The sequence below is a fragment of the Contarinia nasturtii genome, unplaced genomic scaffold, assembly GCF_009176525.2.
Source record: "Contarinia nasturtii isolate CC-2019 unplaced genomic scaffold, AAFC_CNas_1.1 Cnas_scaffold_285, whole genome shotgun sequence".
In the NCBI taxonomy this organism is placed as follows: domain Eukaryota; kingdom Metazoa; phylum Arthropoda; class Insecta; order Diptera; family Cecidomyiidae; genus Contarinia; species Contarinia nasturtii.
The window spans coordinates 5610631-5633625 of NW_022197640.1; the positions used below are offsets into that span (position 1 = coordinate 5610631).

The 22995-nt window shown below is 33.1% G+C and overlaps 5 protein-coding genes across 11 annotated transcripts in view; 1 reads left to right on the forward strand and 4 right to left on the reverse strand.

Annotated features, from left to right (window-relative positions):
- The window catches only part of LOC116337455 (capon-like protein), a 95218-nt gene extending 94221 nt beyond the window's left edge, over positions 1 to 997 (reverse strand). For 2 of the 3 annotated variants that reach the window (XM_031762041.1, XM_031762038.1), the window contains exon 1: positions 956 to 997. The gene's annotated coding sequence lies outside the window, so the exon portion shown is untranslated. Of the gene's footprint in view, positions 1 to 815; positions 872 to 955 lie in introns of those variants that run through there. The other variant, XM_031762039.1, reaches the window with a different exon arrangement.
- A 1506-nt stretch (positions 998 to 2503) lies between these two features.
- LOC116337791 (heat shock protein 83) lies at positions 2504 to 5962 on the reverse strand. The gene is made up of 4 exons (XM_031762679.1): positions 5800 to 5962; positions 5081 to 5212; positions 4138 to 4771; positions 2504 to 4006 (listed from the first exon to the last, which is right to left on the reverse strand). Exons 2-4 carry the CDS (start codon positions 5210 to 5212, stop codon positions 2619 to 2621), a joined length of 2154 nt encoding a protein of 717 aa, XP_031618539.1. The 5' UTR covers positions 5800 to 5962; the 3' UTR covers positions 2504 to 2618.
- A 1394-nt stretch (positions 5963 to 7356) lies between these two features.
- On the forward strand, positions 7357 to 13405 carry LOC116337751 (multiple inositol polyphosphate phosphatase 1-like). 3 transcript variants are annotated; one of them, XM_031762609.1, is made up of 8 exons: positions 7357 to 7481; positions 11214 to 11436; positions 11511 to 11567; positions 11656 to 11797; positions 11894 to 11934; positions 12003 to 12146; positions 12208 to 12278; positions 12354 to 13405. In XM_031762609.1, the coding sequence occupies exons 2-8, from the start codon at positions 11238 to 11240 to the stop codon at positions 13143 to 13145; spliced, it is 1446 nt and encodes a 481-aa protein (XP_031618469.1). In that variant the 5' UTR covers positions 7357 to 7481; positions 11214 to 11237; the 3' UTR covers positions 13146 to 13405. The 3 variants fall into 3 exon arrangements, with proteins under 3 accessions (XP_031618469.1, XP_031618471.1, XP_031618470.1); XM_031762611.1 differs by lacking the exon at positions 7357 to 7481 and adding an exon at positions 7523 to 7618; XM_031762610.1 differs by lacking the exon at positions 7357 to 7481 and adding an exon at positions 10487 to 10770.
- Positions 13406 to 14464: 1059 nt separating this feature from the next.
- LOC116337626 lies at positions 14465 to 16814 on the reverse strand. Of its 2 annotated transcripts, XM_031762311.1 has the most exons (9): positions 16217 to 16814; positions 15974 to 16092; positions 15530 to 15856; positions 15331 to 15446; positions 15184 to 15265; positions 15076 to 15119; positions 14925 to 14998; positions 14765 to 14843; positions 14465 to 14681 (listed from the first exon to the last, which is right to left on the reverse strand). In XM_031762311.1, exons 1-9 carry the CDS (start codon positions 16355 to 16357, stop codon positions 14659 to 14661), a joined length of 1005 nt encoding a protein of 334 aa, XP_031618171.1. In that variant the 5' UTR covers positions 16358 to 16814; the 3' UTR covers positions 14465 to 14658. The 2 variants fall into 2 exon arrangements, with proteins under 2 accessions (XP_031618171.1, XP_031618170.1); XM_031762310.1 differs by having other exon boundaries at positions 14465 to 14843; positions 16217 to 16813.
- Positions 16815 to 17347: 533 nt separating this feature from the next.
- LOC116337625 (trafficking protein particle complex subunit 8) lies at positions 17348 to 22934 on the reverse strand. Of its 2 annotated transcripts, none has more exons than XM_031762309.1 (16): positions 22443 to 22934; positions 22197 to 22361; positions 21820 to 22108; positions 21598 to 21739; positions 21354 to 21530; positions 20804 to 21275; positions 20668 to 20727; positions 20503 to 20551; positions 20217 to 20435; positions 19597 to 20144; positions 19225 to 19514; positions 18835 to 19156; positions 18553 to 18763; positions 18245 to 18462; positions 17621 to 18173; positions 17348 to 17544 (listed from the first exon to the last, which is right to left on the reverse strand). In XM_031762309.1, exons 1-16 carry the CDS (start codon positions 22606 to 22608, stop codon positions 17466 to 17468), a joined length of 3960 nt encoding a protein of 1319 aa, XP_031618169.1. In that variant the 5' UTR covers positions 22609 to 22934; the 3' UTR covers positions 17348 to 17465. The 2 variants fall into 2 exon arrangements, with proteins under 2 accessions (XP_031618169.1, XP_031618168.1); XM_031762308.1 differs by having other exon boundaries at positions 20650 to 20727.
- Positions 22935 to 22995: the final 61 nt, after the last annotated feature.

Genomic DNA, 22995 nt, shown 5'->3' on the forward strand with positions numbered 1-22995 from the left:
ATTGTTGGTCACTGTAAAACTATTCCATTCGCTATGATGTGATCGTGGATGTTTTTTTTTACTTAACAACTTATTGCAATTTTATTACAATTTGTTTTTTGTCATTGTTGTTGACCGTTAATGATATGAAATGATCAAAACTGTATCTCACTGACAATGAACGTTTTTTTTGTTTAGTTCCCGTAAATTTCACTTGAATATACAATCTCTAAAACTTCAACGGAATTTATTCTCATCCACCATAAATGTTTGTTTCAATGAAATTCGTTTTCTATCTCATGTCGCGTATAAGCTATATTGACTAGTAAACTTTGTGATCCATATAATTTATGTAACAATTTTGATTTATTTAATTAAGATGTGTAAGATGTGCGCGCATATCATTCTTTATACATCCATTTTCTTGTTTTTAATTCAGCTAAATCAATGTGATACATATTTGTTGTGAGCGAAAAAAAGCGCGTGTTCGGTTACGATGCTGTTCATCTTATTTGAATTTGTCTACATTCAGATTAAAATGATGTTTACGAATAACGATCCACTAACAACAATGTCTATAGATATGAATGATGTTCAAATGTATATGATCCTGCCGTATTTACCGAAGAACAAAAACAAAAAAATCGTTCCACTTCACATTCATTTATATATCGTTCACATTCATTTATATATGTCGTGTTCAAGAGAAACTGGTGAATTTTTATAAATTTAAAATTTTGGTCGGTTTGAATTAATTCTGCTGTTTACTTCCGTTACACTGGTTTGTTTGCAATTGAAATGTTGTGAACTTAAATTAAATATAAAATAATAATCACCGCTAAAGTGCAAACTACAGAAAAATGTTCACAACATCGATAGGAATATCAAAAGGAAACGAGAGTAAAAATTAAAAAAAAGGTGAGAGAATAAAACAACCACTAAACAAAAAAAAAATTTGAATATTTGTATGAAATACCATTTGACACAGTAGCACACAAAACAGTATGGAATAAATACAACAAACGGCATGAACAACGCCGATCAACTGATTCTTTTGAATTTTTATTTTGAGTCAGTAGCAGCAAGCAGCCGTAGCACACCATCGAACCGAATAACATCCATGGTAGAAGGCAGCAGCAACAACAAATACACATAAAGCGCCAATGAACTCGTTCGCACATGTATGGCTAACACTAGTTCACAATACACCCGTGAAGCTATACAACAACGGGCAACAACAACAGCACCACCAACAACCGTATGGCATGCTAACGATTTCGTAGCGATTTTTGTCGATGTAGTTGTCTTCACGCTACGTTGTCAGTGGTTATGAGTGTGTCGGTTATGGAGAGTAGCGAGCGCACACCGTTTATTTGTTGGCGTATGTAATTCACATTCGATTATGCTTGTACACTATGCCGTTTGTTCTTATGCTGAAGTGGATAAAGTGTATGCACGTTGTTTGTATTGGATAGTGTATAACCTGCTCAATAGTCGGTTTATTTCGTTGAAATGATGTGAAGACGAAAGAAAGAAAAATAAACATGCTTCTTTTTTTCCGTTGCAACCACAACCGAAGGGTTGTCGAAATTCGAAACTTTATGGCGATAAAATATTTTTCAAGTCAACACCAACAACATTTTTCAATGAACAACACAAAAGAAACCACGTGGAATGCATTTTTTGAGATTCCTTACGAAATCTGGCTGCAGACATTCTTATATTTTGAATAAGCGATATTTGTAGAACCGACCAATTTTTTATTTTTTAAATTCATAAATTAATTCTTTTGTATTATGCAAGCATGCAAGCTCAATCAATTGTGTCGCTTTTAAGCTTTCGTCGACATTTGAAATGTTCGGAATATTTGAAAATTGAGAGCGGCATCTATTGTACGCAATATGCAAACACATTATTTCAGAGTGTAATGTTCTCGCACGAGAATTAATGAATATCCTCATAGATAAGTGTTAATCGAAGTCAACGTTAAATTATTTTCCATTTATAAGAAAAGTGGCTCGAATATATTTTCAATTTAATTTTTTCCTGAATTGCCCACAGACCTATAAAATTACCTGTGTTCCTTGCAAAAAAAGTCGCATTCGCTGAAAGAAAAGATGTTGTTGTTGATTGAAAGTCGTTTCGAACTGAAAATATCAAAATAAAAATTGAATAACACAATGGATTTTTTTTTTAATTTTTTTTAGTTTTTTCATCATTTTTATTTAATTCTATTTCAATAGATGGATACATTACTTAACGTTGGATTAATTCATTTCGTAAGTAGCATGGAAAGAAGGACATATATTATGATTACTTTCTCAGAAAATAAAATAAAACCTTCGAACACAAAAGCGAGTAATACAAAATGAAAGTTATTTGAATAAAAAAAAGAGAACTGCTTCAAAACAACATTTTGATCGTAATATGTTGTTAAGGCATTTTCATCAGTCAGAATCAGAATTCAAACTGATTATGACCACTACAACGCGGCAAACGAAGTTTGTTTGTTTTTTTTTTTTTAATTGAAGAAACGAAGAAAAAAAATAATTCTTTTTTTTTTTTGTATAAATGAATTATGAAGTGCAGAATGTATTTGAAGCTGACATATGATGAGAGCTAATTAAATTGCTATTAATTTAGTCGACTTCTTCCATGTGTGATGCATCTTCTGCATCATCAACGAGTGGTGGTACATCACTGGTGGCTGGTGTATCTTCGGCGGCCATTGGTTCTTCTTCGTCGATGCCAAGACCCAATTTGATCATACGGTAAATGCGTGATGCATGAACTTGTGGTTCGGGCAATGAGAATCCGGATGAAAGCAAAGCTGTTTCGAACAACAAAATGACCAAATCCTTGACTGATTTATCGTTCTTGTCGGCTTCGGCTTTTTGGCGCAATGTTTCGACGATTGCATGGTCTGGGTTGATTTCCAAGTGCTTTTTACCAGCCATATAGCCGAGTGTTGATGTATCACGCAGGGCTTGAGCTTTCATGATACGTTCCATATTGGCTGACCAACCATATTGAGATGTAACGATACAGCATGGCGATTGAACCAAACGATGTGAAACCACAACCTTTTCGACTTTGTTGTCCAATACCGATTTCATGACTTTGCACAAATTTTCGAATTTAACTTTGTCATCTTCGCGCTTCTTCTTTTCCTCCTCATCTTCTGGCAATTCCAAACCTTCTTTGGTTACCGACACCAATTGTTTGCCTTGGAATTCTTTCAATTGTTGAATGACGTATTCATCAATTGGTTCTGTCATATAAACAACTTCGTAGCCACGTTTCTTGAGACGTTCAACAAATGCTGAATTGGCAACTTGTTCGCGACTTTCACCGCTAATGCAGTAAATGTGCTTTTGGTTTTCCTTCATACGGCTAACGTAATCAGCCAATGAACAGTATTCATCGCCCGATGCTGATGTATGGAAACGAATGAGTTCGGCTAATTTGGTGCGATTTTGGCTATCTTCGTGTACACCCAATTTCAAATTCTTGTTGAATTGATCGTAGAACTTCTTGTAGCCTTCTTTGTCTTCAGCCAATTCTTCGAACAATTCCAAGCATTTCTTGACGATGTTCTTGCGAATAACCTTGAGAATTTTGTTTTGTTGCAACATTTCACGTGAAATGTTCAATGGCAAATCTTCGGAATCGACAACACCACGAATGAAGTTGAGATAGTCAGGAATCAAATCTTCACAGTTGTCCATGATGAAGACACGACGCACGTACAATTTGATGTTATTCTTCTTCTTTTTGCTTTCGAAAAGATCGAATGGAACACGACGTGGTACGAACAACAATGCACGGAATTCCAATTGACCTTCAACCGAAAAGTGTTTCACAGCCAAATGGTCTTCCCAATCGTTGGTGAGCGATTTGTAGAATTCACCGTATTCCTCTTGAGAAATGTCGTCGGCATTACGTGTCCAAATTGGTTTGGTCTTGTTCAATTCTTCATCTTCAGTGTATTTCACTTTGATGGTTTTCTTCTTCTTCTTGTCTTTTTCTATATATAAAATAAAATCAAACAAACAAAAAACACAACAATTTATTAGTTAATTGTTCAATGATTGGTGGAAAAAAGAATGGCGTACAATCATGAAAAATATTTCATTTAAATTTTCGACATATACATACCTTCCTCATCTTCAACATCTTCAATCTTTGGTTCTTCGCCCTCTTCTTTCTTCTCTTCTTCTTCCTTCGTTTCTTCCTTCTTCTCGTCTTCAGCTTCATCGTCGCTTACTTCTTGGTCGCGTTCTTTTTCAACCAATAATTTGATTGGATAACCAATGAATTGCGAGTGTTTTGTGACGATTTGCTTGATTTTGCTCTCTTCCAAATATTCAGTTTGGTCCTCTTTGATGTGCAACACGATTTTGGTACCACGTCCCAATGGTTCGCTGTTATCTTGGCGAATTGTGAATGAACCACCGGCCGATGATTCCCAAACGTATTGTTCGTCATCATTGTGTTTTGATGTGACGGTTACTTTATCGGCAACCAAGTAGGCTGAGTAGAAACCGACACCAAATTGACCAATCATACTGATATCAGCACCAGCTTGCAAAGCTTCCATAAATGCCTTGGTTCCGGATTTGGCAATTGTACCCAAATTGTTGACTAAATCGGCTTTAGTCATACCGATACCAGTATCGATGAGGGTAAGTGTACCAGCGGCTTTGTTTGGAATGATTTTAATATAAAGTTCCTTGCCACTATCGAGTTTTGATGGATCGGTAAGCGATTCATAACGGATTTTATCCAAAGCCTATACAAAATCAACAATAATTCAAAAAAATAACGATAAATATATGTGCAATGGTTCATGTCCATAACAAAGGCAAAAAATATTTCGCAAAATTCGATTGAAAAAGAAAAATCAATTAATTCAAAATGAAAAAAAAAAACATAACATTTAATTTGGCTTGACTTCAATGAGCAAATGCATTAAATATTGAGTCCACGTGTTTTTGCATACTCGTTCAAAACTCGTGTGAGGACACGACAAAGAAAACCGAAAGTGAAAAAACAAAATGGACGCAAGCCATTCTAACAAAAATCAATGAAAAATACTTACATCAGATGAATTTGAGATCAATTCACGAAGGAAAATTTCTTTGTTCGAGTAGAAGGTGTTGATGATCAATGACATAAGCTGAGCAATTTCAGCTTGGAAAGCGAAAGTTTCGACTTCAGTTTCTTCAGGCATCTATAAATGAGGCCAAGGCAAGAAAGAGAGAGAGAAAAAAATGTCCAGTTAGTCATACAGTTCTTAGAAGGAGAAAATGTGCAAAAATTTCTTCAAAAAATGATTATAAATTATTTTCAGTAGGAAGGCAGCATAGAGGTTTCAACATTTTTTATTCAGAAATGCACAATTCTATGTTTTGTCATCATAATTTATAGAAACAATGTAAATGAAAAAAAAATCGGTGTGTCTGCACCATAATGAGAACGTTCTCGAACGCTTATATGACGCGCACCCCATATAACCAATGCCATAGTTACTAACAATGACCGAAAAATCGAATTTTTCGCAGAAATCAATTTTATATTTTCAAATAATGATGAAATTTTATTTAAACAACATTAAATTAGAATTGTTCTATGTTTTTACGGGCAAAATGACTTGGTTACATGAAACACGTTTTTCTAACACGATGTTTCGCGAACATTCTCACGTTGACCGGCAAAATTTACACAAAATACAGAAAATTCAATGAACTTTTTTATTATATAAACGAAAATGACACACCAAATTTTTATTACAATATTAAAATTAATTGTTATACGCACCTTGATTACTTGGAGTTTTGTAATTTAATTCAATAAAAAAATCACACGAGAAAATCGTTTTTCTATTCAACAGAAATGATTCGCACTTTTTGTGTACTGGTGTTTGCTGTGGTTATAGCACAAGTGTTCACTTTGCTTGCTCAATTCAATATGACAAACCGCTGTACACTAGCCACCTATATATATGAAAGCCAACTAATGCAGCATTTCTTCTCGAAACGTCTAGAACAATCTAGAAATACAGACATATCCTTCCGGTTGCGGTCGAATATTCTGGACGCAAATATTTATGTTTTATGTATGAAATGAGGCAATATTTGGTGTTAAAAAATTATTTACATTTTTTTTTCATTCAAATATTCATCAGTTTTTCATGAAAACATGCGAAAATTCATCAAAATTTAGAAAAAAATGGATTGTTTTGACTTTACCGCTGTATCATTCGACAAACATGTCGTCGTTTTTCGAAGTGTCAAGAATGAGAACGTCGTTTATGGTTTTTAGTTCGAACTTACAGATGGCTCTGTCATATACACTACAAATCTGAGGATTTTTTTTAGTTTTTTTAATAAAAATCAATAAAAAGTATTCATAGTTTTATGAAATTTGATTAAAAATTCATTTTAAATTGTTATGATAAATTATAATCGGTGTTATTATCATAATTATTCATTAAAAAACACAAAGTTTTCATAATTTCATCATTTCATGTATAACCATTCTATGTGTCAGCAGTTACGAGAATCATCGTGAAACATGAAACGAAGCGTTATGAATATTCTCGAACAAACAAATTATTCTCGATGTACACTGAAAATGATTATTGATTAAAATGTGATTTAAAATACTTTCATCGTATTTGATTCGACCAAACGTCTCCATGGAATATCGTCGCCGACCGGAACAATTTCCCAGAATTGAATTTTTTTTTTTTTTCATTTTTTTTTTTAAATTCGCCGAAATCGTTTTAATTACATGATGGCAAGCAATACTTTTAATGCTCGTCTGAGAACATTATGTATGATTTTACTAGAAACTTCTTATAATTTCTGTATATAAAAGTAAAAAAAAACACTTTTTTGGTTTTCCTGTTAGTGGAAACATTGACATATCAGTTTTGAATGTATTATATCCGTGATTTGCGATAATATTACATACGTATATCACAAAAAGAAACATTCAATTAAAAGCCATTATTTATTGGGGATGATAAAATAATTTTTCTGCTTTTATTGATCAAACGCATGTAAATGAATTCAATGCATTTGTTGCATTGCAAACGAATTCAAGTGAATGGATTATTTCAGTGAATATGATTCATTTGCTATGAATTGCATGTTTTGTTTTCATCCAAAGCACAGTTTTATCAATAGGGTTTTTTGTAGAGAGGATCAAAAGAACGTCAATTTAAAAAAAAACTTGATAGTTTTGTTTAATAGTTGTTAAGAAAAAAAAACTGGTCACATAAATCTACATGCTGTTGCATTCAATCAAACCATACACATATTGGGGCGATGGTGCATCTCTTTCGGTCGGTTGATTCAGTTTGTGTTTATGAGTCTCTCTTTGAACTGGCGAACACACAACATGATCGTTATGCTAGGCAACAACAGTCGAATAGTCGGCATAGTGGAACTACGACGTTGTTTACATTTTCTTTTCTCCTCTATGCCACTTTGTGTGTACGTATTTTTCTTCACTTGAATTTTTTTATTAATTTGAATAGACTTTTTTTAGTTGGACATTTTTTTTTGTTAAGTGTATATTTTTTTTCGATAAGTTCTAGCTAGAATTCATTATTGAGCCCAGACGGTCATATGTAAATGTTATAGCTATTGTGTTGTTTTTTTATTCAAATTTGTACATTTCTTGGACGTATTTTGCGTGTGTTTTATTCGGTTTTGTGTGTTATTATTGTTCAACTTTGTATCGAAAGGTGTGGCAACGACAGTTTTGATTATGTGATCTTTTGAATAAAGAAAGTATACGAATCTTACAACAAAGTCGCATAACATAAACAATGCACAATGTGTTTTTTTGTTCGTTCACATGAATTTCATACCAAATACCAAGTGAAATAAAAACGTTTCATACTGAACACGAAGAGATGAACACATCGATAACTCAACTGGACCAAAACATATTGTTTCGATATTTCTTTTTTACTTCTTCCGATCCAAGTTAATTATCAATTGCATTTTGTAGTTATATTTCTGCAGTTCATATATGAAGCATACATAACGAAAAAAAAAAACTAGGAAAAAAATAGATTAAAGACTTTTATTTTCATTATGGGTGAGCACGCATGAAATGAATGAGCATGTGTATCGGTATGCAATTTCTGGTGAATTAAAGAAAAAATCCATTCCATTGAATTATTCGCCAATTATCCAGAATTGCTATAACCAAATGATTATCGAGTCTTTGTTTAGTAGCACAAACAAAAATTTCTTTTTTCTAAGAAAATCAATGGTTGGTCATGTCACTTAGATTTTCATTGCCATTTACGTTTCAAATCTAATACATTTCAAGTGTAAAGCACAAGATTCAGTCTTCCCACTGCTCGATTATTTTTAATCGCAGTGATCTCAGTTGTGATGACAACGATGACGATGAAGAAAAAATTTATATACTATAAAGTTAACAATTTTCTATGTTAATATGGACACTAAATATTGACACTTGTTGACCAAACCATAATTAGTACCACAACAGATCAGGTGATTTGAATTAAAATGTGTGTTGAGTTTTGTTTTCTAACTTCCATCATCAGCGTGCAACAGCTAACACACAAAATATATATTTATATTTGCGTGTAGGGAAAAAAAGTTTAGTGTTTATTTTTATGACGCTTATTTACGCTTTTTTTTGTGCCATGAATGATGATGATTGTTGAACATGCTAAACTCAATTTTGCTGAAGCTGAAACTCAAAAATTTTCTCGACAATCTCATTTGAATCGTTGTTTATTATTTTCCCCCTCTCTCTCTTTCTATTTCTCTCTATCTCTCATTATTTTCGCTTCTACGTTCATTCGAATCGATAATGAATCTATTGACGGTTGCAATTTTACTGACCTCATACAATCGAAACGAAATCTCTGTTTCGTGTGTTGCATATTTTTAGAACAAAGAGAACCTATTGAATACGAGCTATTTGATGAGAAAATTTCGCTCTTTTTTATTCCATTCTGGATTGTTCGGTTTTTTTCTTCTTATTCTAATGTGCACACTCGTCTGTTTATAATTTTCTCTCAGCTGAATATTTGGACTTTGCCTGTTTTTAAATGTGACCGCGATAGATAGAAATAGCGAATAAGAACATGATCAAAAGAGAGATAGAAGAAAAGAAAATGGCAATTCATGATATTTTAGTGCGAATAATTGCACAACAAATCGAATGAAATAGAAAATAGCAACAACAATACAATAAAAAAAGAACAAGACAAAATAGCGCATGATAGAAATTATTTAGCAAAAGAGACGATGTATGTGGTAGTTCAGTTGTTCTACAGACACCGCTTTTATTTAAAAAGAAACGAGAATCGAGCATTGGTCTATATTATTTCGCTTACATTTTAATTTCCACCGTTGAGTGTTGTTGTTATTGTTTTCTTATTGAATTTGCTATCGTTGTGCCGGTTCAACTAATACGGATAATTTTATTAATTTTATGTAATCATTTTTACTAGTTACGCATCATAACCACCAATGTGTATGACGAATAAGTGGAAGCCGTGAACATGGACTGCTAACACTATTTAGCTACAATTTTAGTAGTTCTCTGGTTTTTTTCTCTTTAAAATTTCTGTTTCCCTGGTGTTTGTACACCTGTTTTTTTGTTATTTACTTTAAAAAAAATAATGTTTGGTTTGGCGAATGGTAAATAGAATATCGGTTTAAATGAAGCCAAACCTTAAAAAACAACAAACGAATGATCATCAAACATATCATGCATACACGATCCAACAATATCAATGTACCACCCCAAACATAAATAAAGTCTTCATATAAGCGATATAGAAACATTACAGTGGCACTCCGCACACAAGCAGGTAGTGAATGTATATTGTTGTTGTTAAAGCAACGCTTCTTGTTATGAACAAGCCCTTTCCTGTGTGCAACACAATCTATTCAACGGTTTTTTTATTTCCATATTTCCTTCATTCAAATTATTTTTTTTTGCTCTCGTATCACATTTTGAAAAAAAATGTACTCACCTCACTTTTGACCAAAAAAGAGCCGCATTTTCTTATCTCGTGTTCTTTTTTTCGCTTTTGCTGTAAGAGTTTAACAAGGTTTATTGTACTTGATACTTTATCACTGGTTGAATTTTAACTTGATTCTATACGGCACTAATTAAAAGGTTGATAAAAAAAGGTCAAACGCAGAGTAAAAGCAATAGAAAAAGCAACAATTTATCAAAGGCAACAATGTAAGAAATGTAGTTAATTAGGTTTAATAAGGAATACAATTATATCGGGCGGCGACAAGAATTTTATCAGATATATGGCTTAATTCCATTGCATGTTGAATTGCGCCAAAAGAACCCAAACTTAAAATAATAAAATATGATTCATATCGTAACATTGTTCTTTTCCTGAAGCAAATGTCATTCATCTTGATTATTGTTGAGTTTTTTTTTTCATTTCATTTTTCATTTTAAAACCATCATAATTGCATGAATGATTAAAAATTAATGGTTCGAGTTGGAAAAATTAAATTCAATTAGAAAGGTCAGCTATAAAATTCTTTTACCCAAATGAATAAATAAAGAAATCATATAATGTTAATGAGCCAAGAGTGAAAAGAAAGGAGATGAAATTAACGGAAAGAAAAGAAAGGAGAGAAAATTGTGTGCGATGCAAGTGAAGGCACGCGTTTAAAAATTGATGCAATACCAGTTCACTTGTAAACACGTTCAAGTGTTCACGTGAAATACGCCGCACTGAAAGCGAAATTGAACTGACTGGTGAGCTATTTTTGAACCGAATTTTTGCAATATCTGAGTCAGAAGAGTAGCCTGAAAAATGTGTGATAAAAACACACGTGTATGATACTTATTATAGAATTGGATGCGGTGCATAGTTTATAAAAGTCCACATTTCGATTACAATTGATAAAAACACTTGAACCAGAAATGAATCCATATCGTAAAATCAACAAAATCGGTAAATGACCAAGAAATCCGTCTGGTCATAAAAGAATAAAAAAAAATCGATTTGCTATGTTTTTATTGTGCACTAGTGAAGTGTCTTTTCTTTTGTTTACAATTTGTATGTATGAAAACGTGACTGTGTTCTCAAATACGATAACCACTTGACTCTCTGATATTTAAAGCAAAATGACTAGGATCATTCATGCACTTTACGGGGATATTTCGAGTAATACATTTCGACTGGTGTTCATTTACAGGAAGAAGTGAATTTGGGACTGAAAATGGATCCAAGCGTTTTGACTTGTCTGATTGGCGTACTGTTTGTGGTGGTGCTGATTGATGCACAAAGACGAGGTGAATGTTGTCAAGATTATTGCTATAACAGTGATGATGAACGTCAACAATCAGCTCATTTTGCATCGAAAACATCCTATCTGGTCGTTAAGGGACCGGAGACAGGCAAACAATATGTCGTTCCAAGTGAGTTTCAAGCATTTTTTTATTTTCTGTTCTAAATGAAATTTAATTATTTTTGTTTTCTTTTCAAATTTCAGATTGTAATCCAGTCAAAATTTGGATTTATTCTCGCCACGGCACTCGTTTGCCAGAATGTAAGTTTCTTTATTTAATTTCGATTTCAAGTTTGCCAAAAATTAAAGTATAAATTAATGAAAAAAAACTGTTCTCATTATTTTAAAGCTGATACAATTTCGCGTCTGAGTCAACTAGGAGATTTGAGAGACGAAATAATCGATAATTATGAAAAACGACATTCAAAACCAACCATTGGTCAAATGTGCGAAGCTGATCTGAACCTTCTAAAGGAATGGCAATGGAATCGGTATGCAATCTTGTGAAAAATGACAATTTTGTTTTCTATTTGATATAAAGAACATATGAATGACGAGTTTTTTTTTTATTCAAACAATTCTTTTAGTAATATTACTGCCAATTACTCTGAGTACTTAACAGTGCAAGGTACGTTGACATCATTTTGACGTTTTTTTTATTTTAAAATTTATTTTACTTTTTTTTTGAAATTATAGGTTGGGATGAATTGAAATTTCTTGCAATACGATTTCAACGGTTTTTCCCAAATATTTTGGAGAATATTTATGACAGAGAAAAGTTTTTATTCCGATACACCAATTCACAACGTACAGAAGCCAGCTATAAAGCCTTCGTCGAAGGTAATAAAAACAAACAAGGTGCGGTGCAAAGATACTAATCAATAAACATCTATATTAATAGGTCTCTTTGGTCCAAATGCATACCAGCACGTTGAAGTACCTCCACTACCAATCAATGACACATTACTTCGGGTATGATTCAATTCAACTCCTTCTTTTATTTTCCGAACAAAAATAATAATATCTCTTATTTTATCCCTTTATTAGCCGTATGACTATTGTCTACCCTATGAAAATAAACGATCCAAAGGCGATGGAAGTGAATATAAGAAATTTTTGAAATCACAAACCATAACACAGATGTTGAGTGATGTGTCTGCTCGTCTGGGCTATAAGTATCCATTGAAGCTACAACAAGTAACGGATATGTTTGAAATGTGCCGATATGATCAAGCATGGAATATAGACCGCCCAAGCCCATGGTGCTCAGCATTCACTCCGACTCAAATCAATGACTTGGAATATATGGAGGATCTGCAAAAGTATTATAAAAGTGGTTTTGGGAGCAAATTAAATTCTCGTATTCAATGTACTGCCGTAAATGATATGCTTCATCATCTTGACACCAACAATCTTCCAAAAACTATCGCATATTTCACACACTCCAAAAGCATGCTTTTACTGTTAACTGCACTTCAAGCTGCCAAAGACTCTGATTCGCTTCGTGCCGACAACTACTATAGCATGTCACAGAGAAAGTGGCGCACAAGTAAGATTACACCATTCGCATCAAATTTGGCGGTGGTCAAGTATGATTGTCCAAACGAGTTGGAACGCGATAAAGTCATATTCTTCCTAAATGAAATACCAATTTTCTTTGATTGGTGCAAAGTCGGTCTATGCAACTGGAAAGATGTTAAACAACGCTACAAAGAGTTTACAGAAGTCAATTGTGATAAGTACTTCTGTGATGATTCTGGTGCATCAAGCATATTTTCGACAATTGTTTCCGTCTTAGTGCCGTTGACTTCTATTATATTCCTCAAATTGATGACATAATCAAAATATACCTAATGTTGAGTTTTATTGCTCAAATATATTCGTAGATAAGATATTTATAACATCAGTCGGCACACAATCACAGCCCAATCAAAATTTAAATTATCAGGCCCGTCCAATAAAGCTTTAACAACATTTTTTTTGTTAATTTCTAAGTATTCTCATTATGTATTTTTTAAATGATTAGATTTTTATGAAGTAGTGAGTATTTTTTGGTGTATTTAGTTATAAAATAAACATTTCAACCAGCTTTTATTGTATGAAGTTCTTTTTTTATTTAAAAATCATGAATGATATGAATTTCAATGTTTTTTTACAACTGACCCATAATTTAATTGACGATGAGTTCGATTTTTTTTCTTTCAATTTTTTAATAAATTATATTCGTGCTCGTTGTTACCTAAAAAATGACAAGATAAAACCTTAATTGTTAGTTATTCAAAATCCCTCATTTATCACACATTTATGCCATAAATGTTGTCACAAAATTGATATCAGAGATTTTCTTAAATGTTTTTAGTTGAACGGCGTGATATCCAGTAACATTAATTTATACTAAATTTTTAACTTTACATTGATATCACAAAGAGTCGAAAATTGAATTTAACAAAAATTAAACTTTCTTACTTGAATGCATTCCGAGACAACTCTGCGTCTCATCATCAGCATCACGACTGAAACGCTGGTGTAGACATTGATTAGTAAATAATTCTTTATACAAAACACTCACAGGAGATAACGGTGATCCAGATACCAAAGGTAGGAAACAGTTAAATAGCGTTAATCTAATCGCTGAATCAATCATTTACCGCGAAAACTCTGAATAATACAAATGGTGATAAAAAATTTTTTGGAGCTAAATAAGCGCAATATTTAACCGTTTTAATTTTTGTAAGTTTAATATTTGCTGCCGCACTGGCTGATGCTCAAAGACGAGATGAATGTTGTCAAGATTATTGCTATAATAACGATGATGAACGTCCACAATCAGCTCATTTTGGATCAAAAATATCCTATCAGATTGTGAAAGGGCCAGAAACAGGCGAACAATATCTCGTTCCAAGTGAGTTTAAATCATTTTTTTCTCATCTCAAGATTTTCTATCAATTGTTACTCATAATTTTTTTAAAGATTGTAATCCAGTCAAAATTTGGATTTACTCTCGCCACGGCACTCGTTTGCCAGAATGTAAGTTTCTTTATTTAATTTCGATTTCAAAATTACTTTAATAAAAAATAGACTAAATAAAATATTTTAATTTTACATCAATTGTATTGAATACATCGTTAATATTCAAGCAAAATAAAAACAAATATAAATTATTATCATACTTGTTATTTTATTTATGACGTAAATTAAATTATCACATATTCACTAAACCATACACTTGCAGCATTAAAATTTATTTCAATTCAAATAAATTGTATTTTATTTTTTATATTATAAGGTGTCATAGCATGATGTGTCCCTCCAGACTTGGGTCGTGAAGATATCATCTAACAATTGATACGTATCATACACGATTATACACGATTGCTGTATTTGAATAGCAAATCAAGTGGCATTAATGGTCGTATTTAAGTAAATCGAAATTTTTTCCGATTTTAAACGTTTTTTACCAAACGAAGAGATTGATCCCAATTGAATGTAATACATTGAATTTGACAAGAGATCATAGAATTCGTAGAACGTGTGCGTCTATTAAAGAGAGACAAAAATGAAAATAATTAAATGAAATCAATGGAAAATTATACGTTCACTTGGTTCATTCTATTTTACAATTGGCAATCGCAATTTTTCCATGACAAGGCTGCCATTGCCTTCATTTATATACAGTGAATATGAAAGTTCATCTGAAAATAAATAAATAACCGTTTTTAAAACATATGATTTGTTGTTGATGGGTTTTGCAAATAAATTGTTTCTTCACATTTTTCAATGGGATATTCTGAGCTTGGTTCCTGCCATTTCAATCTAAATTAAAGTAAAGTACAAGAACGATTATAGTTTATGCATGCTAGTATGTTAATTGATTAACCTTGTGTACACACTGTTGTTGACTGTTAATTTGGGAATTGAATCAATCGCTAAATTGGTGGGCGGTGAAACGTGTTTTGGTTCTGTTTTGTATAAAAAACAAAATTTATTATTGGTATTTTTTTCTTCTTTCAAGTTGAATTATTACTTTCATTAAGTTGGAATACAGTCGTATCAGAGCATCCTCTTGTGCCATTTCCATTGACTGCTAATACTCGAAACTCATAAAATCGTCCAATTTGTAGTGTGATCAAACATGAAATTCTAGATTGCGTGCAGAACGAGAAAGAAAAAAATTGCAATTTCAATATTGATAAAATGATGTGTATAACGCCTAATATACGCACTTGGAATTGTGTGAGTGCATTGATTCGATATGGAAATTCTCTGTGTTTATCGCAAACCACTGACCCATTTTGTGTTTGGAAAATGTGTAACCAATGTGCGCACGTGCTTCAACAACATAATCGATTTGTTCTTCACGCCGACTGTGCGCTATTCGCATGAGCCAAGTTATTTTTGCTTTTCTTCTTGCCTCGTGTTCCATGCTAATCACACTGATATTTGTTGGAATTGGTAATAGTGTAAATGTCGAGACACGATTTAAATTTTCAGCCATTATACATGAACGATTGCAATTGTTTATCCAGCAGCATTTCTGGGCCGCCGAACACCTGCAATGATTAATTTTCCGAACTTGATCACTTCAAGTTTTGTTCATATGTGTGGTGTGTGTGTGTTTATGTGTTATGTCATGCATGTTTGAAATTCTTAAAGTGAATGCAAGTCACCTATAATCTTGGCCATCACAATCATCAAAACAATTCATTCGTGTATTATTTGGATATTTCGGGCAATCTCCAAATTTAGTTCGATGTTTCATTTGTTCGATGCAATATTCCAAATCACACTGTACAATTAATATTATCAAACGATAAATGGAAATTCGAAAAAAAAAACGACAACAACAAAAACAACAGCAAATTGCTAATTGAACGCAATAAACTTAAAAAAAGCCATATTGGCACACTCACGTTTAATTTAGTTGCATCGCAGAACTTCATGTTACAAATTTTAAGAACAAGATTTTCATCGATATCAAGAATAGCACTCAACACATTTTCATGAATAGTATTCAAAACAATTATAAACAACCACATTCGAAACAGGTGCATTATCAATACTTTGAATGGCAACCACTTTAGATAAATTCGTTTAACTTTTCGTTGAATGTTAAAATTCGATGAAAAAGATGCGCTTTTTTTATCAAATCCACTTCTAAAACAAATTTAAGAGGCAGCCACATCACCACTGTCCACTCGAACAATCGAACATTTAAAAATAAAATCAAATATCAGCTACAATAATGTACATACGGGTTTAAAACAGTTCAATGACTTTGCCAAAAAAAAAAAATAGATGAAATGAATAAAATAAATCGCATTGATTACAGTAGCCGGTAAATTTTTGTATCGTATGCTATTATGAAAACCGCTTCAAATAACTACTTAAACATCCAATGAACTCGGTGTGGTTGACGCATCTCGAACCATCGAAAATACATGGACGCGCTTTTGCATGCGAACATTATTGAAATTAAGTAGGCAAAACGAGGAAAAAAGAAATATTATATTATCATCGTGATCGTTAACAAGCACATCGCTAGAAACTGGTTTACTTAGTTAGCACACACTCAGAATGCAACGAATCTATATGTATAAATATAAATACGAACACTCATTACTCTTTATGGCCGCGTATCGCGGTACTGATTTGTTAGAATGTATGATGTGCACACACACACACACACACGTACACACATGCATACTTGCACGATTTTGATCGCAGTTTGTTCGTCAAGCAATGATCATCGAACTTCCGACAAAATACGCTCATTCCTAATAACATCAGTGCCGGCATCATATTGATGATTTTAATTAAGGCCAATTGATTGGAAATCTTATCCCATTCATCAAAAAAAGAGAAAAAGACAAAACGTGAACACAAACGAGTACTGCAACATTCTCTTGATCTTGAAATAGTATAATTGAATATTGATACTATGTGATTTGAAATATACTATATGACAGAGTGTATGACATTGACTGCGGATGTAAGATAGATTTTAGCGCAAAATGTTCAATTAATTAAAATCAATTTCTATATACATCAAAACAAGAACGTTTATTCCTCATACAAAAATGCATTTCTTGGCATTTGTTCGAAGAGCGGGTATATTCTTTGTTATTCAAAATCTTGAAACAAAATTATATTTACTTAAAACTAATTAACGGCACCGGTACCCATTGCACCAACTGAAGTCTCTTCTTCGACTTCCAAAAAGCATCGGGTGAGTACATTTCTGTAATGGAATCGAGAAAAATTCAAAATGATTCAAAAAATTTCAACGAGATTTCAAGAAAAAATTGAAAACTTACACGTCATTTGGATCCCATGGAATGCATTCATTTTCTGTTGGTAATTTTGACGATGGTAAATTATTGTATATGCGAATCTTTTGCTCGTGTTCGTTGAATGACTGCAAACCGGCTGCCGATGGTGGACAACTGAGAGTTTCATAAAGATGTCTTAATTGCACGAAATGCTGGCCAAATGTAACGCGTTGCGTTGAATTATTATCATTCACAGTTGCACTCCATGTCAAACAAATTGTCATATGTGGATCGGCGGTTGATACAATTTGATTAAATTCTTCGCTATTGCTAACTAGTTTCATAACACTAATGAATTTTGTTTCATTTTTCATGAGAAAACTATCCAAATTCATTAAACTAGGTATATCACGGTCAATAGTTGTATTCGCTTTAATGGCAATGCCTGATAATCGATTCCGTACAAAGTCCAATGGATTTGTTGCTGGCACCAATTGCTTTTCATTCTTTTCGAGCAAACATCGAAAGCCGATCGATTCATTGATTCGCAAACCATTATTCTCATGCATAAGACGAGTATAGCCGGGACTTTGGAGGTCTGTAACAATGGATTTTTTTTTCAATTAATCTATATATTAAAATTAAAATTGACATTGAGCAGAAAATTACATTTTATACTATCATGACTTAGTTTGTAAACCGGACAAAACAATTTGATATCACTCAAGTAGATTTCGGTGACGAGCGCATGATGAACTTGATTCTGGTTTTTAACGTAAATATCAACACCAAACTGATCCGATGCAGCAATGTTGGGTGTACAAGTCGCATCAACACACAGTGATTCATTTACATTTAAATTCCATGTATGACGGACCAAACGGTATCTACGGTGTTTTATAAGCAAACAAAATGAAAGAAAATATATTCGGATTATTTTTGTTTGAATAGTTTTTTCATGGTTAAATTAAACTCACCGAAGTTTTGGATAATGTTCAGGAGTTCCATAGTAAAATAATAGCTTGAGTGTTGTTTGACCTTTTTTGTATGGTGCTTGAAGCCAAATTGTTACAGTTTTTCCTTCTTTTGGCTGTAACACTCCACCTGATGTCGAGAACAATTTAAACGCATGTTGCTTACATGCTTCTCTATCACGACCCAATGTTTCATTTGTGAGATCTTTGAAATCTACAAAAAAAAATATTCAAGTAAATGTGTTTAATTCTCTTAGTTAGTCATATTTTGTATATATTCGTTACCTCTTAATAATGATAATGGTAACTCTTGACTATTTAATTCGCCTAGGATCCAACGTGGTTCGTCTGCAACCACCCAAATGTCATTCAATGACTCAGCGCCAGCATTTGTTAAATAAACGGTAATCGGTATTATTTCGCCGGCTAACACCTCCACAGGTATTTGAGTGAAGCTCACATGTAGTGCTGGTGCTGGTGGTAATATCGTTAATTTTAATTTCTTATCATATTGAGGTGGTTTATCGGCCGATGATGGTCCATCTGGTTTAATAATTGGCGCTTCAAAGTCAATTTTCCCCCATAAGCTTGATGTCTCTTTTGTTGCCTGCACAAAACAAAAAATCATTTCATCATTTCGATTCCGTTGATTTCATTTTATTCAAATAATCTTACCAATTTGCCAACAACGGCTTGAATATCCAAGTTTCCAATGTGATGTGGTGTTAATTTCATCACAACAACTTTCTTTTCGTGTTCATTTAATTTTATTTGCTTAATAAATGTGGACGCGACAATATTGTAAATGCTATTTCGGTCATCGATGCCAATGTCATTTTTAAATAAATTTCGATTTGTAAAAACTTCACCATTTTGATTTGTAAACGTCCACAGTATATTGATATCGTCAAAAGTAATCGGCGGCTTTATTGTATTTTCTAATGCAAAACTAATTTCAACGGGTTCTACAGCAAACCGATCGATTGAGAGAGAGAGAGAAAAAAAAATTAAATATTTTTATTATGCTAAGAGAGAAGATGAACGTACCTCCTTGTATGCTGAGCGGATTTTCAGTGGTCGGCAATTGATATGTGAATAATGATCGATTTGGCTTAAAAACCATAATTGGTTTGTTTGTTGCAGACTGAGCGGCAATCCATTCCAATCTATTCCACTTCCACTCGTCGGCCGCCTCATTTTGATTCATATTAATGTTAATATTCGATGCGGCCACCAAATTTGGAACTGTAATCGGTGATGGACATGATATTAAAACACGAACTGATGTTTTGACCACCTTCGGTAGTCCAATGTCAAGCAACGTATCGGAATTGGTTTGTTTCAAGAACATTTTTTGCGTTGCAATGTATTCGCTTAAGAAAGATGCTTGTTGGGATGCACTTTGTAAATTGGATGGACGCAAGAGATGTGCCAATGCCGTAACAGCTTCATCAACTTTCTTAAGAGTTATTGCTTGTTTGCTCAACGTATAAAAAATGTGACTTTCAGCTAAATCCCATCCACGATTTTGGAATATTTGATTTGCTTGACGATAGCAACGGAACGAATGTTTTCGTTGGCCAGATTTTGAGTATCTATATCATTTTTTGTTGATTATATTATTAATGATTGATATTTAAAAATTGATGTTAAATTTGTTTACTCACCGATGACCAGCTAGAACCACATGAAATGCATACTTTCGAAATTGACGTGGATTTGCCTTTAAAAATAAATAGGCCGATTGTTCGAGCAGTAAACCTGACATCAAATCCTGATCCGTACTTGTCATTCGGATAAATTGCCGTGCACCTTCCGTGAAAAGTTGCGATGATTTCAATAATTCAACACTCAGCAGCGTGCATCTTATAGCCAAATTTTGAAGTCTTTTGAGGAAATAAAAGTTTTTTTTTATTGTGTACAACGAATTTCGACAAAAATGTGAATACTCACTTGCATTGATTTAAATAAACTACAATTGCCTCTTCTAAGTAACTAAATGCTATGGGAAAGTCATAAAAGAAATGAATGAAAATTAATAAAGAACATGAAAATGAAATGATTTTTAATCAATTGATACGCTAAAAAATGGAAAATTACCTTTCGCGTGATTCTCACCTCGGCTATATGATTTTTGATTCGATGCGTTTGTTGTATTCGATAAAAATGCAGATAAACCTGGAGATTATTTAAAACAAATTTCTTTTAGTTCATCTTTTTTTACCAAGTGTATTGTTCGGATCATTTTTCTTACCTGCCATCTCCAGTGCACCAGCATAATATTGCCATGCTGAATCGACTTGAAAATCGCGTTTTACTTGATGATATTGTTGAAAGGCTTGCGAATAGTTACCAAATAAAAAGTGTAAATCACCTAATTTTCTCGTTTGTAATTCAAGCGATGAATCACTTGAGTATACGACTACATTTTCGTTTTGTGTACTTGCACCAGGTTTTGTGGCAAAGAACCGTTTTGTTGCGCTCAACAATGATCGACTGACGCTCTTTTTGTTCGAAACCGTATCGTTGAGTAAGATAATTTGCCGTTCAATATATGGAATCAGTGCCCGTATACTAAAATCCTGTACTAAATGCTTAAGATTATCGATATCTACGGCAGTTAAATAAATTCCACGTTTCACATCCACATCCGATTCCCATACATTCGGATTCACAATCTGTGTTTGCGATGATAGACTGTCTAGACTAGATGAGAAATTCGAATGCTATCGAAAGATTTAAGAGAAGAAAAAAAAATAGAATCACTCAAATAATAATATCGAACTAATCAAGTGGTCTCTTACAATAGTATCAGAAAATTGTTCTTGTGTGGGGCTAAGTGGATGATCTACCATTTCTTCGGCAGCAATACCTGATGGGGGAGTTTCTAGCGTGGACATTTGAACGGTCAATGGCATTGATGATAGACTGGTCACGTCTTGTGGTGTTTTTGGTGCACTTCCTGAATCCGATGTTTCATCCTTCAATCGCAAAAATAACATAAGCGTGACATAATAAATTTGAGAAAAAAAGACAAAAAATAGCTACCATTTTTGGTTGTCTCCGCAAAAATTTCACCCATGGATCGAGAACATCGTTGGATGAAGGTGTTTGTTGTGAATTTATTTGTACTAAAAAGCATTTATTGTCACCAAATGTTAATTTCAACGACTCGAAGGCTTGTTGAGCACTATAACATCAAATTAAATCACACGAAAAATCGATTAGAGATTATGAATTTCAAAATAACTGAAGTAAAAATTCGCTTACCTAGTTACATTGCCTTGTGTTGGATCATGCAAGAGAACATAGCAATTTAGTGCGTCTGGTGTGAACCATTTCGGAACTTTTGGTGGTGTTGTATTTTGCATCACTTGCACTTTGCGTGTTAGTAAATGGGCTGTTTCCAACGAATTCGGATCATTTGTTGATAGGACAATGAGACAACTTAGAAAATGTCGTGTAAATTCGTGATCAGATTGTGATTGAATCGATAAAAATATTTCGCGCCATTGTTCGAACCATGGCTCTGAAGTTGGAATGTCAATGAACGTTTTTTCTGTGTGTCAATAAAAAAAACAATGAACGTTTATTGAATGTATTTTTTTTGGTGAAATATCTATTAAATCTTGTCAATAAGAACATACCGTCAATTTGAATTGGTTTCGATTTTGTTGATTGGGCTGCAGTGACTGTGTCGGTGAGCATTTTACGTGCAACCATTGTTTGTGGCGGTCTCCAGTTAACATCGCAGAAATTCAGGCGTATGCCTTTGACTGATGTTGATGTTCCGGTGGCATCACGAATATAAGCTAATTTTTTTTATTCAATACAAAAGAAGACGCATTACACATTTAACACACGCACAAATCCAATATTCAAATCAATTATACCATCATTTGTGAGTTTACTGAATGGTTGCAATAGTTCAACGAATGAAAGATTATTTTTGTAGCATAATTCATCTGCTTGTGGACTGCAAAGGACTCCAATCAATGGTGAAAATACGTTTTGTATCATTTCCTTAGCGGATAATGTTTGCGACGTTAAATGAATCATTTTGATGTGATTTGTATGTTTCAATCAAGTTTATGCTATTTTTTTTAAAAATAATTTAACACTTGGAAGTACTGTAACTGTGTGTATTCTTTGAAGATTTAGATTGGATGTTATTGCACCAGTGCCAGTGACCAAATAAACGAAACCACTTCGTCAAATAAAAAAAAGAAAACAACAGAAAACAAAGTAACATACAAATCAAAGATTCAATGAATCCTATGCATTGTTCCTGGCCAAATCAATCGCAAAACTTAAACACTACATTCAATTTATCAAATGGTATTCGTGTCGCAACAAAGTCCGCCTATATATCGAATTGTTGGTTTTTCATTAAATACCAATACAATATCACTGAAACATTTGACGGATTTGACATTACGTAGCATA

What these genes read in the sequence shown, in the direction of transcription:
- LOC116337791 (XM_031762679.1), bottom strand. Translation starts at nt 5,212, where the DNA reads ATGCCTGAAGAAACTGAAGTCGAAACTTTCGCTTTCCAAGCTGAAATT. An exon ending in TGATCTCAAATTCATCTGAT is followed by an intron (nt 4,772 to 5,080) that starts GTAAGTATTTTT and finishes GATTTTGTATAG; the next exon opens with GCTTTGGATAAAATCCGTTA. An exon ending in AGATGTTGAAGATGAGGAAG is followed by an intron (nt 4,007 to 4,137) that starts GTATGTATATGT and finishes TTTTATATATAG; the next exon opens with AAAAAGACAAGAAGAAGAAG.
- LOC116337751 (XM_031762609.1), top strand. Translation starts at nt 11,238, where the DNA reads ATGGATCCAAGCGTTTTGACTTGTCTGATTGGCGTACTGTTTGTGGTG. An exon ending in CAAACAATATGTCGTTCCAA is followed by an intron (nt 11,437 to 11,510) that starts GTGAGTTTCAAG and finishes TTCAAATTTCAG; the next exon opens with ATTGTAATCCAGTCAAAATT. An exon ending in TGAGTACTTAACAGTGCAAG is followed by an intron (nt 11,935 to 12,002) that starts GTACGTTGACAT and finishes TTGAAATTATAG; the next exon opens with GTTGGGATGAATTGAAATTT.
- LOC116337626 (XM_031762310.1), bottom strand. Translation starts at nt 16,357, where the DNA reads ATGCACCTGTTTCGAATGTGGTTGTTTATAATTGTTTTGAATACTATT. An exon ending in AACAACAGTGTGTACACAAG is followed by an intron (nt 15,120 to 15,183) that starts GTTAATCAATTA and finishes ACTTTAATTTAG; the next exon opens with ATTGAAATGGCAGGAACCAA. An exon ending in AGAATATCCCATTGAAAAAT is followed by an intron (nt 14,999 to 15,075) that starts GTGAAGAAACAA and finishes ATTTATTTTCAG; the next exon opens with ATGAACTTTCATATTCACTG.
- LOC116337625 (XM_031762308.1), bottom strand. Translation starts at nt 22,608, where the DNA reads ATGATTCATTTAACGTCGCAAACATTATCCGCTAAGGAAATGATACAA. An exon ending in ACACAAGGCAATGTAACTAG is followed by an intron (nt 21,740 to 21,819) that starts GTAAGCGAATTT and finishes TTGATGTTATAG; the next exon opens with TGCTCAACAAGCCTTCGAGT. An exon ending in GTTTATTTAAATCAATGCAA is followed by an intron (nt 20,436 to 20,502) that starts GTGAGTATTCAC and finishes TTTCCTCAAAAG; the next exon opens with ACTTCAAAATTTGGCTATAA.